Genomic DNA, 14,359 nt, shown 5'->3' with positions numbered 1-14,359 from the left:
GGACGACTACCGAGCATAGACACCGACGAAAATTCTGTAGTGAGGTCACACGACACCGCAAATGCGTTAAGCGCTTACTTCTGAGTCGGCTTCGCCAACCAGTATTCATGTACTATATGGAGGAGCAACGCAATTTTAGTGAGGAGATTTTATGCAGCGCTCGTCAGGGTGCGCGCCTTGACCACATGTGTCTGTATAGGCAAGCTGCCTATACAGACACACGGTATGCCTATAGGCATACCTATGGGCATACCTATGGGCATACCCATACCTATAGGCACACTTGCCAAAGGCTGGTAGTATCGTTTTCACTGCACTAATATTTGTATTTTGTGCACAAGATCCCAGTCATATGACAGCTTCCAAGAGAAAGGTAGTGTAAATAAATAAATAAATAAATAAATAAATAAATAAATAAATAAATAAATAAATAAATAAATAAATAAATAAATAAATAAATAAATAAATAAATAAATAAATAGGAGTTTTGCAGAGTTGTTCCAACGAAAGTTTTTGAAACGGCAGCTCTATATCAGATGCTGCAGTTTGTGTACGTTGCTCGTTGCTGATTCATTAACATTAAAATGCAGGCATAAAATATAATGATTCTCTGATTTTATTTAAGGAATTAAAATTGGCACCCTCTGCCTTTCTCTCCGCCAAATGAAAGAACAAAAAAATTAAAAGCACGATCAGCCTGTGTTTCTCGCAGTGTTTCTGACTTCTTGCAGGATCAAAACGAAAGTTGCACATGACAGCGGCGCATAAACTGTGCCTCGTCTGGGGGGCCACGCCTACTTCTTTCTGCGTCGGGCGCGGGTGTTAAGGGACATCTGGGCTCGGAGGAGAGTGAGCGATTTATATCTCGGCTTCACTACGCTCCCTATATACGCGCGCTCTGCCCTCCTCACCGCGTACTTCTCTAGAAAACGCCTGGACGCTATACGCCAGTAGAGAACGTCACGCTGGCGCTCTTTTTCGAAAATATCTTATCTTGCATGGGCGCGTCTTCACAAAAATTTTCTCACGCTAAAACTGTTCGTAATAGCTGATGCCAGCCAATCTTGATGTTGGACGTATTTTTAGAGAAGGCGGGCAGCCAATGACAAGAAAACTTACGAAGGGCAAACTTTGTGAATCTGGGGGCGAATTCACAGACCTTTTCGCTCGTGCTCCTTGCCGTTAGGGTTGGCTGAAATTTTCCCCTACGACCGATTCTAGCGTAAAAACTTTTTTGTGAATAAGGGCCTAGGCCCCTGATTAGCGTTTTTTTTTTTTTTTGGATTACACGCTGGTGCCGCTGCACACGCAGTGCGAAACGGGCTGCACGAGGTGAGATCGCTTGATTGCGCAAGACAGGCAAGTGAGAGGACGAGGAAGAGTGGGCGTGCAACTGCAATGACAAAGGCGTGCTAGCAGATGAATCGGAACTGATAGTCCTCGTATACCGAGGCCACGTGCATGAACCTGAAGGCGTCACGGTCGACGTGCGAAGAAGGGACCAAGAAAGCCTGGAGCCGAATTCACGAAGCTTCTCGTTCTGTAAGTGCGATTTGCCACTGGCCTACCGCCTTCACTAATGAAACAGTAGGGTTGGCTGGAATTTGTGCATACGAACAACTCTATAGCATAAGAACTTTTTGTGAAAGTGGCCCTGGAGAGAAGCATACGTTTGCTTTTGAATTATCAGTGGTCAAAGGGGGAGGGGGTGGGAATCGGTTTTCTTTTGTTCTCATTTTCTGTCGTTTTGTTTTCTCTTCTCGTTGGACTCGCTGGCTGTAAGGCACAAGTTGTGGTGCGGCATATCCTCGAAGCGGAAAACGCTGACAGTTTCCGCGCTGCGCGCGCGCGGCATTTGCGCTCGCGGCATGCAACGTGGGAGCGACGGCACTCGCATAACGGTACGCTCACTCTCCGCCTCAAGAACGGGCTGCACGCAGACATTATGAAAGTCCTTGCTCTGTGCAGTGCTCTCCAACGTGGTGAGAGTTTTGTGAAGCGAACATAAGATGACCGAACGCCATCCATTATACCTATTGGCACTATCACAGCTCACGGACACTGAATGTAACCAGTGCAGTCACTTATATTACGCTGTGTTTATAACCATTCACGGCTATAGAGCGATCCCTAAGGCAAAAAAATTGGGCTGTGCTCCTTCATTATTCTTACGTTTGCATCCGCGCATGGACGCATACATTGTGATGCTGAGCCGTCAAAGCATCCAGCTACTTGTGCTTACCTTGCGTCGACCAGGATACCAACAGCGGCTGAAGTCAGGCCGAGACGCAGAGACATCCGGCACCATATTCTTGATGCACAGCGGCAACACGGCTGCGACTTTCTTGGGCCATGAATAGTCGAAGAATATGGTCGTGAGCACAATCATCACGTACGGGAACATTCCTGAAATGGCAAGATTTCTTCAACGTAGCGACGACCAGCATGAGAAACAAAACACTGATTCGAATTTAAGTGTGGCCACCTAAATGAGCTAGTTAAAATGCTGTGTAGGGCATTTGATTAGCTGAATAAATCATTCATTGCATTTTTATATTGTCCGCATTGCGATAAAAAACGAAAAACACGATTAAACGGTTCATTTACCTAGCTTTTCCTATTGTCAGTATTCTCGAACTCCTCAACTGTATGCTCGTAGAGCGCGTTCATTAGTTGGACCTCCAAGTGTATGTGCCCGAAACGGGGTAATATGGGAAACCGACTGCCCGAATTCACTGCTCATCAGAGCTGAAATATCCATCGAGGCACTGAAATATATGTGTACAATCGGTCGCTCAGATATGTGTCATCTATAGTAACCGAAATTCGGTGCACCCTAACTTCACGGCGAATAATCTACTGCTGCTATCGACTAACCATTCATCGTCCTTAGCATTATGCGAGGATCCGCCGCTGCCCGCGTAATGAGTCATAAAAAGCACAACCCGGTCCGGTTACATATATACTTGCTCCTGGCGAGGTACGTCGCTTGTATTCAAGGCAAGGTACAGTGGTGGGCACTGTTAGGGTGAACACCTCATTAGTATTCACGAGTCTGTAGCAGTTGATGTTTAGCACAAAATAAATTAAACGATTATTTTGTTTATCGGCATCATCGTTAGGCGTCGTATTCGGCACATCCCCCCCCCCCCCCCCCCCCCCCCTGAAGTAGAAGGCATGTTGAAGTTATAGAAACTTGAATATTAATGAGGTGTTCACCCTAACGGTGCTCACCACCACTGCAGCAAAGGTGCCAGCTATTGCAGTCCTCTAGATGGCGAAGCGAACGCACCGATTGCGAACATCCTGGAGTTCATGGTGTTGAAGAGGACGCAGAAAATCACTCCGACGGGCCGCAGTGCTGTGACAACCATGAGGAAGCCGACGGTCAGGTCTAGCAGGAATCCGCCCCAGTGGACCACATACGCGTCCACCTGCTCTTCGGTCATTACCAGCCTGCATTTTGCCACCCGAGTGAGCACTCTTGATACTGCATGAAATGAATCACACACACACTCTCACTCTTTCTTTAGTAAAAAAAAAAAAAGTGCCTTATAATTTCCTTGAGACAGCGCTATGAACAACAAACACACTCACGTGCATTTGCAGCTGTCTGGTACACATACTGGGAATCGTGAAAGGAGGCTCTGTTGTTGTCTTGCTCACGTAAAGTGGTACATCCGTGTAATCCATGCTATATACGGATCCATGCGAATGCACGGATCCGTGCATTCGCATTCGCATAACTTGCGCTCCTATGAGGCTGACGCCGGTACAGGCTCCCACTCTGCAGTGCCATATACATTGCGAAACACAGTATAGTCACGGAAGGCGTGAGGTCATGCATTACTCGCCTCCGTAAAGGACATCTTGCTACGTGCGCCGTGTGGAACGATAAAAGAGGCCTATTTATGGTACACCAACGAGAGGAACGGAATGCTTACACAATCAGTGTCCAAACTTGCAATTTTTCGGTCCCATGCAAGTGGACAACAATTTGCAAGATTAGCAATCCACTACTGAATAAGACGCGCGCCTGCAAAAAAAAAAAAAAAAAGAAAAAAAAGAAAAAAAAAAGGAAAAACCCGGCTTGGGACACGGTTTGCGAATTGCAGCGAGGCAGTTGTGCACCAAATACTTCTCTCCGGTGGCAAGCAGTATGTCGGGCAGGCGAGCCGCTGCCTGAATGATAGATGAAGAGAGCACCGCAATAATGGAAGGAAAGGACGCGATGGTTGAGTGGCTTTGCATTGTAGCACGTGTACGAGCGAACTGTTTTTTTTTTCTTCAAAAGACAGCGGTTTTGTTGATACGCAGAGATGTACTAACAAGCTGAATAATAGAAGCATCGAAAATTCTTAGTTTGGGCACTGAGTGCGCAAGCACTCCTTCCCTATCTTTGTCAGAGATGTAATTATCATTTTTGAAAGTGTCCTAGTGAGGAGCTTTGATAGTGTGACTGGGGCACTCTTTGGCTATCGTTGGTTGGCCCTTAATTGCTTCATAAAACCGTATACATCTTTATAGTGCGACTGTTCTTTTATTTTTTTTTAAATGAATGTATACGTGCATGAATGCAAAAAGAAGGCCTTATCTCTGCGCATGGCATTTTGTTATGCCATATCGGTGTCGTCAATGTATATATGTGTGCCTCGGTTTCAAATAAATAATTTGTTGAAAGTTAGCGCTTGTGTTGTGTCTTTCGTCTTTGCCCTCGTCTTTTCAAGAACGTTATATTTGTTACTATGTTACTGCTGGTATTTACATGTCTCTTCCATATGCACCATCGAAGTTTCTGGCGTTGCTGCAAGACGCCAACGACTTAAAATTATGCTATTAGAAAATGAGAACAAGTGTTATGAATTGTACGTCGTTTGGGCACCGGTAGAAGCACCTTGTTTTAAGCAACTGCGAAATTACCTATCGGTTGCAGGTCTATAGTGTTCTTGACCTTGCTTTGTCGCGGTGAAATAGCTCCTGTGCTCGACCAGGATATGTGAATGCAAAAAATAGTCATTATCACATATTGCGTGCACCGCGCACAGTAATAACGCCGCACAGACCTAATGTGTGCGCCCATCCAGAATTACTTTATGTCAGTCAGTGGCTTGATGAAAGTGATCAAAAATTTCGCAGTTGAGTACAGAATGCAGCTGGGTACACGAAACCACCTGGCGACACTCTCTTTCTCCGGACGGACACTGTCCCTGCAATCCTTTCTGCCATCGGCGATGGAGAACACTGAACAGAGGGTATACACGACTTTGGGGGTCGTTACCTATACCCACCGCACAAGTTTTTACTCAGCAAGAGCCCAGACTTTCTCTGGATTCTCACTAATCTAGCTAAAGAAAGTCGAATCATCGCGGACAAATAGTGCACTCGAACTCAGGCACTACCTTCATGGCTTCAGTCAATGAAAGTAGGTGCTGCGGCGCCGAATACAAGCGGAAGGGATATTGGATATTGTGACTATTGCAACACTTAATCAAAATCCCAGCATGAGAATCGGTTGACAACAAATACGGCCACTACAGGGAGCGACTTCCGCAACCACATCATTTTTTGGTGTACGATTGCATTTTCACACCATGAGTCTTGAGTTCGTTTTACGGGGAAATCTATGGCCACGAGAAGTATATACGCTAAGAATACCTACGGGGCCACACAGGACCCGTGCATGATTACGAGGACAGCGCTCTTGTAGTGTATCCAAGGGTCAGGTATTCAGGACTAGGGCCTAACGCCATCGACGTATTGTCGGAAAGCCCCGCTAAGCGCGAGATGGTATACCTGATGGCCCTATTCCTTACACTCACTTCCCCATGCCTCATGGTCCATCATAGTGAATTTTAGCAAGCATTACTCTCCCTCTTTAGTATCCTTCTATAATTAGCGATGAAGTTAGAAGGGCCTTGCAAGACATGACCCGGATAAAAGCGGCTGGAGAAGATGAAATAACAGTTGATTTAATAAAAGATGGAGGAGATATCATGCTTGATAAGCTTGCGGCCCTTTACACGCAATGCCTCATGACTTCAAGTGTACCAGAGAGCTGGAAGAATGCCAACATTATACTAATTCATAAGAGGGGAGACGTTAGAGAATCGAAAAATTATAGGCCCATTAGGTTGCTTTCAGTACTGTATAAAATATTCACCAAGATAATTACAATAGAATCAGGACAACACTTGACTTCAATCAACCAAGAGAGCAGGCTGGCTTCAGGAAGGGATATTCTACAATGGATCACATCCATGTCATCAATCAAGTAATCGAGAAATCTGCGGAGTACAATAAACCTCTCTATATGGCTTTCATAGATTATGCAAAAGGCATTTGATTCAGTAAAGATACCAGCAGCCATAGAGGCATTGCGTAATCAAGGAGTTCAGGAGGCATACGTGAATATCTTGGGAAATATCTACAAAGATTCCACAGCTACATTGGTTCTCCACAATAAAAGTAGAAAGTTACCTATGAAGAAAGGGGTCAGGCAAGGAGACACAATCTCTGCAATGCTATTCACTGCACTGCATGCTTAAAAGAAGTATTCAAGCTCTTAGGTGGGGAACGAACTGCGAAGTAGGAGTGAGGATCCACAGCGAATATCTCAGGAACCTTCGGTTTGCAAATGACATTGTCCTATTCAGCAACAATGGGGACGAATTTGAGATCGCAGGGAGAGGCCTTCGTCCTGCAGTGGACATAAATACAGGCTGATGATGATGATTCTCCCTCTTTCTCAGATTTGGCGAAAACTACTGGGATTAGGCTTGACAACGAATTTATATAGACTTGCTTTCTTTCCTTGAAAACGAAATCAAAAACTTCTTTTTAGAGCCAGATAAAGGCTACATCAGACTATTGCACACACTAACGACATGGGAACATGCGGGCATACTTGAATAGATCAAAGACCCAGTGACGTCCCAGGCCATCCATAGAGTGACCTCCGATCCAATCCCTGTCAGTCTTCTTGAGCCCGGCGATGAAGTACACGAGAAACACCTGCGATGACATGGTGCTGCATTAGTTACTGCACTATAGTGAATCGCAGCAATGACGTAGTTGAGAGTGAGTAATCATTGCTTAGAAGCTATAATTATTTGATCGACGTGTGAGAATCATCGTTCAAAAAGTAATAAAAAGCCGCAGTTTCGCCCGACAGGCGAAGCATCGATTGCAATAGCGAACTAGTGGACAGCTGTACGAAGTAAGGATAGCAGCTTTATTGGCTGCATAAACTGGCAAACATTCGCATACTAACTAAATTAACAAGCTTGGTGTCACGCGCGCACAAGCAAACATGAACGCATATCTTACTTGATGACCGCGGAAACTTGCTGTTAAAACGCTGTACTGAGTAAGCGTGGCAGCAGCAGCGAGCGAATTGACCTTCGTCCCGCCACTCGCATCAAAGCGAACTAAGCCGCGAAAACAGCGCAGGGAGGAAGAACACTGCCCCCGCCACAGATGGCTTTCAAGATACAGTCGCCCGGGCGGGAGCGCGCGGTGCAGAAAGCGGCCTACCCCCTCCCTACCCTCCCCCGGAGCCTTGCTGCACCGGCGGCAAGGCTTCGCGTGGTCGCTCGGGCGGCGCGGAGTAAAGCACCCCCCCCCCCCCTCCTCCTGCCCTCCCTCCGGAGTGTTGCACGCGACTGGAAGACGGCGCGCTTCCTTCCCGCTTCGTTCGCTTGCGTACGGGAGACTGAGCCGCGATCGCCGGCTCACCCTCGCACGCTTTCCCTCGCACATAGAGCAAGCAGCGCGCGGCGACGATTTTATCGCCCGTGGCCTTCATACGGAACCTCACGGCGACGGCAGAAATGCGCCTGGAGTGACCATATAATTATCGCAATAATAGAAAGTTGCAGTTTCGCCCGAAAGGAAAAACATTGATAACGATAGCGAAGTATTAGACCATTACACGAAGTAAGGTTCGTAGATTTATCGGCCGTATAAATTGCACTAAGCACTCGATTGCTAATTATATAACCAAATCCCGGCTGCGGCCACCGCATTTTGATGGGGTGAAACGCAAAAATGCCCGTGTACTGTGCATAGGGTGTATACCGTGCATAGGGTGCACGTTAAAGAACCACTGGTGGACAAAATTAATCCGGAGTCCCTCACTACGGCATGCCTCATAATCACGTTTTGGCACGTAAGACCCCAGAGTTATTTAATCAAATGAACAAGCATGTCATGCGCACACAGGCAAACATGAACAGATCTCACTCGATGACCGCGAACACTCGCTGCCATAACCCTGGCCCAATGAAGAGCGCGAACAGAGGGGAGCGAACGCTTCTGCTGCCTGCCGCTTCAACGTGTCTCCGAAACTTGAGATAATGCGACCTCCACCGCAAGGCGCGCGGAGAAAGAATACGCAAATGCGGCTACCACCCATCTCGGCTCGCCCACCATTTGCACTCGCCGGAGACTACCTCCAAAACAGGGCATGGGCGGTCAGCCATGCGCAGCCACGGTCGGGCTAGCGGAAGAGACGCCTGGGCCGGTATTTTGTAGCGATGCGTTATGCCTTATTCTATACTAGTCTTATCATCCACCGCTCACGGCCGGCTGATCCCATTGATAACGTGTGCGGACCGTCGCTCTGACCACTGAGCAAGCGCGATAAGCGCGAAAAGTCATTGCCATCGGAAAGGCATCGCTACAAAATGCCGACCCTGCCTTCTGAAGCCTAGCGCGAAACTGAAGCCGTGTCACACCCGCCGCCCAAATGAAGATGTCGTTGGTGTAGATAGAGAGTCGAACGAAGCTTGGGAGGTTGTCCACGAGTCCAATCAGGGACAGATTGAAAAGCGTTATGATGGACTTCCGACGGCGAATCGCACGATATCCATAGCTCGGCGTCGACGTCGGTGCGTGTGGAAGTCTTCAAAAGCGAATTTGTGGCGGCCTGTATAGAGCACCTTTGATTGAGCCCCCCAGGCTGGAGAACAAACCGTCACGACAGCTGTCTTCGAGGACAGCGTTCTGCCTCCCTAAGCCGGCACGAGAGTTGTGCGCACAAACACTGTAGCGTTCCTGCTAAGAAGCTGGGCTCGTATATACCACACAGTGATGCACAAATGTAGTCCGAGCGGAACGGACAGTACACTTTAAGCCACTATAGTGTTCTAGAATAGGGGTAGTGGGCTCAGATGACGGCTCCGCTTGAGGCCCTTGATGTCGCCTCCGAGAGATGGCGCTACAAATATTTGCACCTGCAACGTTTTGCAGTCTTGCGCCTACGCTATGCAAGTTATTTCACTGAATAGCGTAAATCTAAATAAGTTCTTGCTCTGTATTACCGGAAAGGCGTCAATTCGCATTTTGTGCCATATATATAACTTTACCATTGTGACTGCGACGGCTCAGGAGGCGTTATCGATGACCTCGCAAGTGCATGAATTTGGGCGCTGGTTCGCCACCAAAGTGGGCAGCTTGCGATAGTTTGTAGCAGTTACTGTGACGATTATGTGAGCGCGATGATTCGTTTTATATATATCTAGTACTAGTTATCACCGTGTAATCGTCCACTGCGGTCCACTAAGGCCAGTGTCGAGCTAGCGCCGCTCTCATTAGCAGTGAACTGTTGCCCAAGCTGACCGCACTTGGTCACGTTGCGGACAGTTTTCTTGCATCATAAATGCATATACACGACGTGTGGGTACACATCGCCGGAAAGAAAAACACGGCGCATATATTTATGAAAAATTGTTTTCCTTAAAATATCAAACAAGCTTATTTCTAATTGTATACAATAATTCGAGCAATGATTTCAGCGAGCAGGTGGCATTGCTCATTGAGCGCATAAAATTGCTCTTATTTTCGAATGCACTTTCAAGTTCGTACATTTTATTAGGAACAGCATCGAAACAAAAACGATGTACAATATTGTTGCAGCAGTGAAAAATAGGCAAAATGAGCCCAACCGAAGAATACTCAAAGAACTGCACAGATTCCAAAAATATTACAAATCTCCCTGTTAGTGCATGCCGGAAATATTTCATTTTACAACAATAACAATGTTTACAAAAAATATTTTTTCTCACAGAGCACACACTAAATACAGAGCACTTTAAGAGCATGCTTAAGAATATGCAGTACGCCGAAATGAAAAAAAAAAAAAAAAAACCCTCTTTGCCGTTAACGACGTGAACGAAGTCCCTGATTATGTAACGCGGCTCAAAGTGTAATTCGCACACGGCACATGTTTGGTCAAGCTTCTTTTCTTCGCAGTGTAAGTTCCTTTCCCACCGTTGTCTTCTTTCTTCGTCTTGTGGGACGCTGAAAAGAGAGGCCTTCGGCGAGCCTGTCCGGCACCCTGGTGCAAAACAGTAATTGCGCCGGCGACTAGGCATAGTTTCTTAGCGCACCGTAGAACGAGCACAAAGGATGTCCGAGGACGTTGCACAGACAAGTCGACGAACGTTGCACTTTACAAAAACAATCAAAATCAAGTCGATTCGCGTCCTCGTGTGCAGACTGCAGCAAGCGAATGGCAGTGACAGGAGCGCACGCGCTGGCGCGGGTCTTCAGGTGGAACTATCTCCAGCGCCCCTAGCGGCCTCCGGCTCCGGCGACATATACGCGGCTTCAGCTAGAAGCGTGCGCCGCATAGGGCAGGGAGCACACTACTACAAAGCCTGATGGTCTTCCTTGGGTCTCATATTGTGCACCCTTGAGGTGCGTCGACGCCTGCAACACCGGTGGTAACGTTCCTCATCATTCCAGTGTTGTGAGAACGCTAATATTCCAGCAGTTGCCTCGCGTGCTGTGCGGCGCCATGTCGCCCCCCGCGTATTCTTAGAACACTGGATTCAGAGCAAATCTAACCCTTGCTATCGCTTTCAATGCTTCGCCCTGAGAGCGAAATCGCCCACTTCTATTTATATAAACAGGGGAAATATGTATATCGTGTAACGTATTAGCGTGGTTTTGTTTTTACGTTAAGTGTTGAAGCTGTCTCGCGCACTTCATTCTAGTTTCGCTTGGATTCAAGTCAAAATTAGACGCCTGTGAGGATTCACTGTGTATATCACGACGCGCCATCATTTCCAGCCGACCAGCGCACTGGCACGAGTGCCTTTGGCCAAGTTCCTGCACATTCGTTAAGCGTCGTATGAACAGTCGCGTTCTATATTAAGAGAGTGGAGAAATTGCGTATCGCGGCAAATGGCAGTTAAAATGGTTTCTGGCCCACGCACAAGAACTGTTCTTTGAGGGAATCAATGAAAAGAATAGGGAAGATATAGAAAGTGCAATCAATTTTGAAGTTTCCGCTGTCATTCCCGTATCACGGCTTGACCTTAACCACTAAAGTACAGTGAAAGTATGATGGTTCCAGCAAGGGGAAAAGACGCGAGCCCAAGTAGAAGGAGGACACAGGACGAACGTGTCCTCCTTCTATACAAACGTGTCCTCATTCTACATCTTTCTGCGTCTTTTCACCTTGCTGGAACCACATTCCCTCACGGTGCACCAACTTGCCCTCTTAACGGTGCACCCCTCTTAACAGCAGTACAAAATGGCCATTGGGCTGTTTTTTTTTTTCGAGTGCCTGGAACGAGTACGGCCGTGAACAAGGCCAACAACTAAGAACAGCAAATGTGTGTGATGAGCAGCAGCAGCAGCAGCAGCAGAAGAAGAAGAATAATAAGACAACAACACCAATGACGATGAGGACGACGATAACAAAATAAACCACCGATGGTAAACCAGCGAAGCTGAAATCTGCGGCCCCGGTATGAGCCACGCGTTCTTTCTTTCTTTCTTTCTTTCTTTCTTTCTTTCTTTCTTTCTTTCTTTCTTTCTTTCTTTCTTTCTTTCTTTCTTTCTTTCTTTCTTTCTTTCTTCTTCTCTCTTGTCTCTGGCTCATACCCGCATATCCAGTGCGGGTATGCACCACACGTGATTTTATTATTGTTAATCGTGACGTAACCGACTAGCATGTGATGTTATTGATGTTATGACCTATCAGTCATGTTAGTCATACATTCGTACCCTTCTATGGCAATTTTGGTATGCAGGGTGTTTCATTTTAGCTTCACCAAATTTTAAAAAATTGCCTGTGGCAGATAGCACAATTATAATCCTTGATCTAAACTGCTCGATAAGGCGGCCATTACTTCCGGGAGAAATCAAAACGCCTAATGGGATAATTAACATAATTACGCTAATTAACTTTTTAATTAATTATTTTACAGCACATCTTTCAATCTACGAATTATAGCAGCTGAGTTCGCAAGGCGTATCCAGTTGGAATTAATTCTCAGGACTGAACCAGTTTCGACATATTAATTTTCAGAGTGTCCGACGAAATGCATGGGCGTTCCAGTTAACTTTTTGAGGAAAAAGCTGTTTTATGCATTGACGCACAAAGTTAACTGGAACGCCCATGCATTTCATCGGACACATTGAAAATTAATATCTCGCAACTGGTTCAGTCCTGAGAATTAATTCCAACTGGATACGCCTTGCGAACTCAGCTACTATAATTCGTAGATTGAAAGATGTGCCGTAAAATAATTAATTAAAAAGTTAATTAGCGTAATTGTGTTAATTATTCAATTAGGCGTTTTGATTTCTCGCGGAAGTATGGCCGCCTCATCGAGTAGTTTAGATCAAGGATTATAATTGTGCTATCTGCCACAGGCAATTTTTAAAAATTTGGTGAAGCTAAAATGAAACACCCTGTATACCAAGTGAACGAGACGCGAGGTTTCGATAGGTTTTCGATAGGTTTATTACCGCCGGAGGGTTTCTGTGGTCGGAGCACGAGTGTTTCAGCCTAGGCATATACAGCTTCGCTGTAAGAAGAACAGAGAAAAGGGAAAGCGAAAAAGCATGTGTGACGACCTTTCACAGCAGCAGAACGCCGCATTCGTTAACGGAGTGCCACTGCCTCAATTTAACGTCTCACAGATATCACAAGGACTGAAGGACGGATGCTCAAAGCCGTATCAAAGAGCGCGGTGGCCAAAACGCGCAGCGTTGCTTCTCGCTTGCCGGGGCCAACCTCCCCTCCCCCTCCCTCCCGTTACCTCCCTCCTCTGAATGTATTGAACGTAAGGGTTATCAGCATCAGCCCGCCAGCATGACGTCACGGCTGCAAGCTTCCGGTCCTCGCGCTGTCTACGAAGCGTTGTTCCAGCGTGCTACGAATGATGAAAGTTGAGGGAAAGCCTCGAAGAGGAAGAAAGGCAACTTTTGGATCAAAGCTATTTTATCCAGTGTGGCCAATCCCCCTCGTGGGTACGAGCCATGTTTTGAGGCAACAACAACAACAACATCTGATGCGCTTATTGCAGTGAAACGCGCTGAGAGATGCGGGGCAGTTGCCCCGCTGCTCTGTCCTGAAAATCAGCCGCAAAGCCAGTAAAATAAATGGCGACGTTTCCTCGAAGGCGTTCGATACAGAGCGTATACGGCAAATACGGCCATCAGCTTTAGTTTTAATCAGTGCTTTCCTCTCTATTAATTTTGGCAGCTTTGTACAAATGGAACCAGAGATAAAAAAAGCCTACTTTCGGGGAGCTAAGTACACTGATGTGTGATTAGGGGGAGTGTCGAAACCACAACACCTTATTGCGCTGTGCTTCCATATGAACGCACCATGGCTTATAATGTCTTATGTAGTTCGCGTGCCCCCACGGAGATATCATAGCCCTGCGTATGAACTTATTTTGGGTTCGTTTCTACACGCTGCGGTTTTTTGCGATAGCTTGTTCCAAGCGTGTACAAGATTGGGCCAGACGCTCTATATAGGAAAAGGCCGGTCTCTGTCGAGGCGTAGCTGAATGTAGTACCTTTTTACCGCACTAGCCAACACGCCGCTCACACCTTTTCGCCGCTAAATGTTGCAGACACAACGGTGTGGCCACAACGTCCACAAGTGTATTGTCCACGCGCGTACTTTTCTTTTTTTAATCGAACAGCTTACCATGCAACATATGTGGGCGTCTAACTAAAAGCGTTCTGGTCCTCCTCGTGTAATAATTGTAGGAGCTTACACAACTCCTTATGCACAATCCGACTTGTGTAACTGTCAGTTTGATGAGTGCGTGACGAAACACTATACATTGTCTCAAACTGAAGGCTCACGAAAGCTATCTTGCATATCCGTGGCAAGATGCTTTTTCGAATTCCCATAAAGTTCATGGCGTCATGTGCCCTGCCGATTAGAAACAGAATGGCACACGACGCCATACCGCAAATGCATACGCGCATGCTAATCGCGCCCATGAGTGAGTGAGTGAGTGAGTGAGTGAGTGAGTGAGTGAGTGAGTGAGTGAGTGAGTGAGTGAGTGAGTGAGTGAGTGAGTGAGTGAGTGAGTGAGTGAGAGTG

General features: G+C 46.6%; 1 protein-coding gene across 1 annotated transcript in view; it reads right to left on the bottom strand.

Moving 5' to 3' along the window:
- LOC119438165 (vitamin K-dependent gamma-carboxylase-like) overlaps positions 1–14,359 on the bottom strand; it is a 53,895-nt gene that overhangs the window by 16,717 nt on the left and 22,819 nt on the right. The window contains exons 6-8 of the mRNA XM_049660488.1: positions 6,905–7,011; positions 3,289–3,456; positions 2,243–2,423 (exon numbers count right to left, since the gene is read on the bottom strand). Of these exons, the coding sequence (XP_049516445.1) occupies positions 2,243–2,423; positions 3,289–3,456; positions 6,905–7,011 (456 nt within the window). The remainder of the gene's footprint in view (positions 1–2,242; positions 2,424–3,288; positions 3,457–6,904; positions 7,012–14,359) is intronic.

This window comes from Dermacentor silvarum, chromosome 1 (genome assembly GCF_013339745.2).
Source record: "Dermacentor silvarum isolate Dsil-2018 chromosome 1, BIME_Dsil_1.4, whole genome shotgun sequence".
In the NCBI taxonomy this organism is placed as follows: Eukaryota; Metazoa; Arthropoda; class Arachnida; order Ixodida; family Ixodidae; genus Dermacentor; species Dermacentor silvarum.
This window is presented reverse-complemented; position numbering and strand designations above follow the sequence as displayed.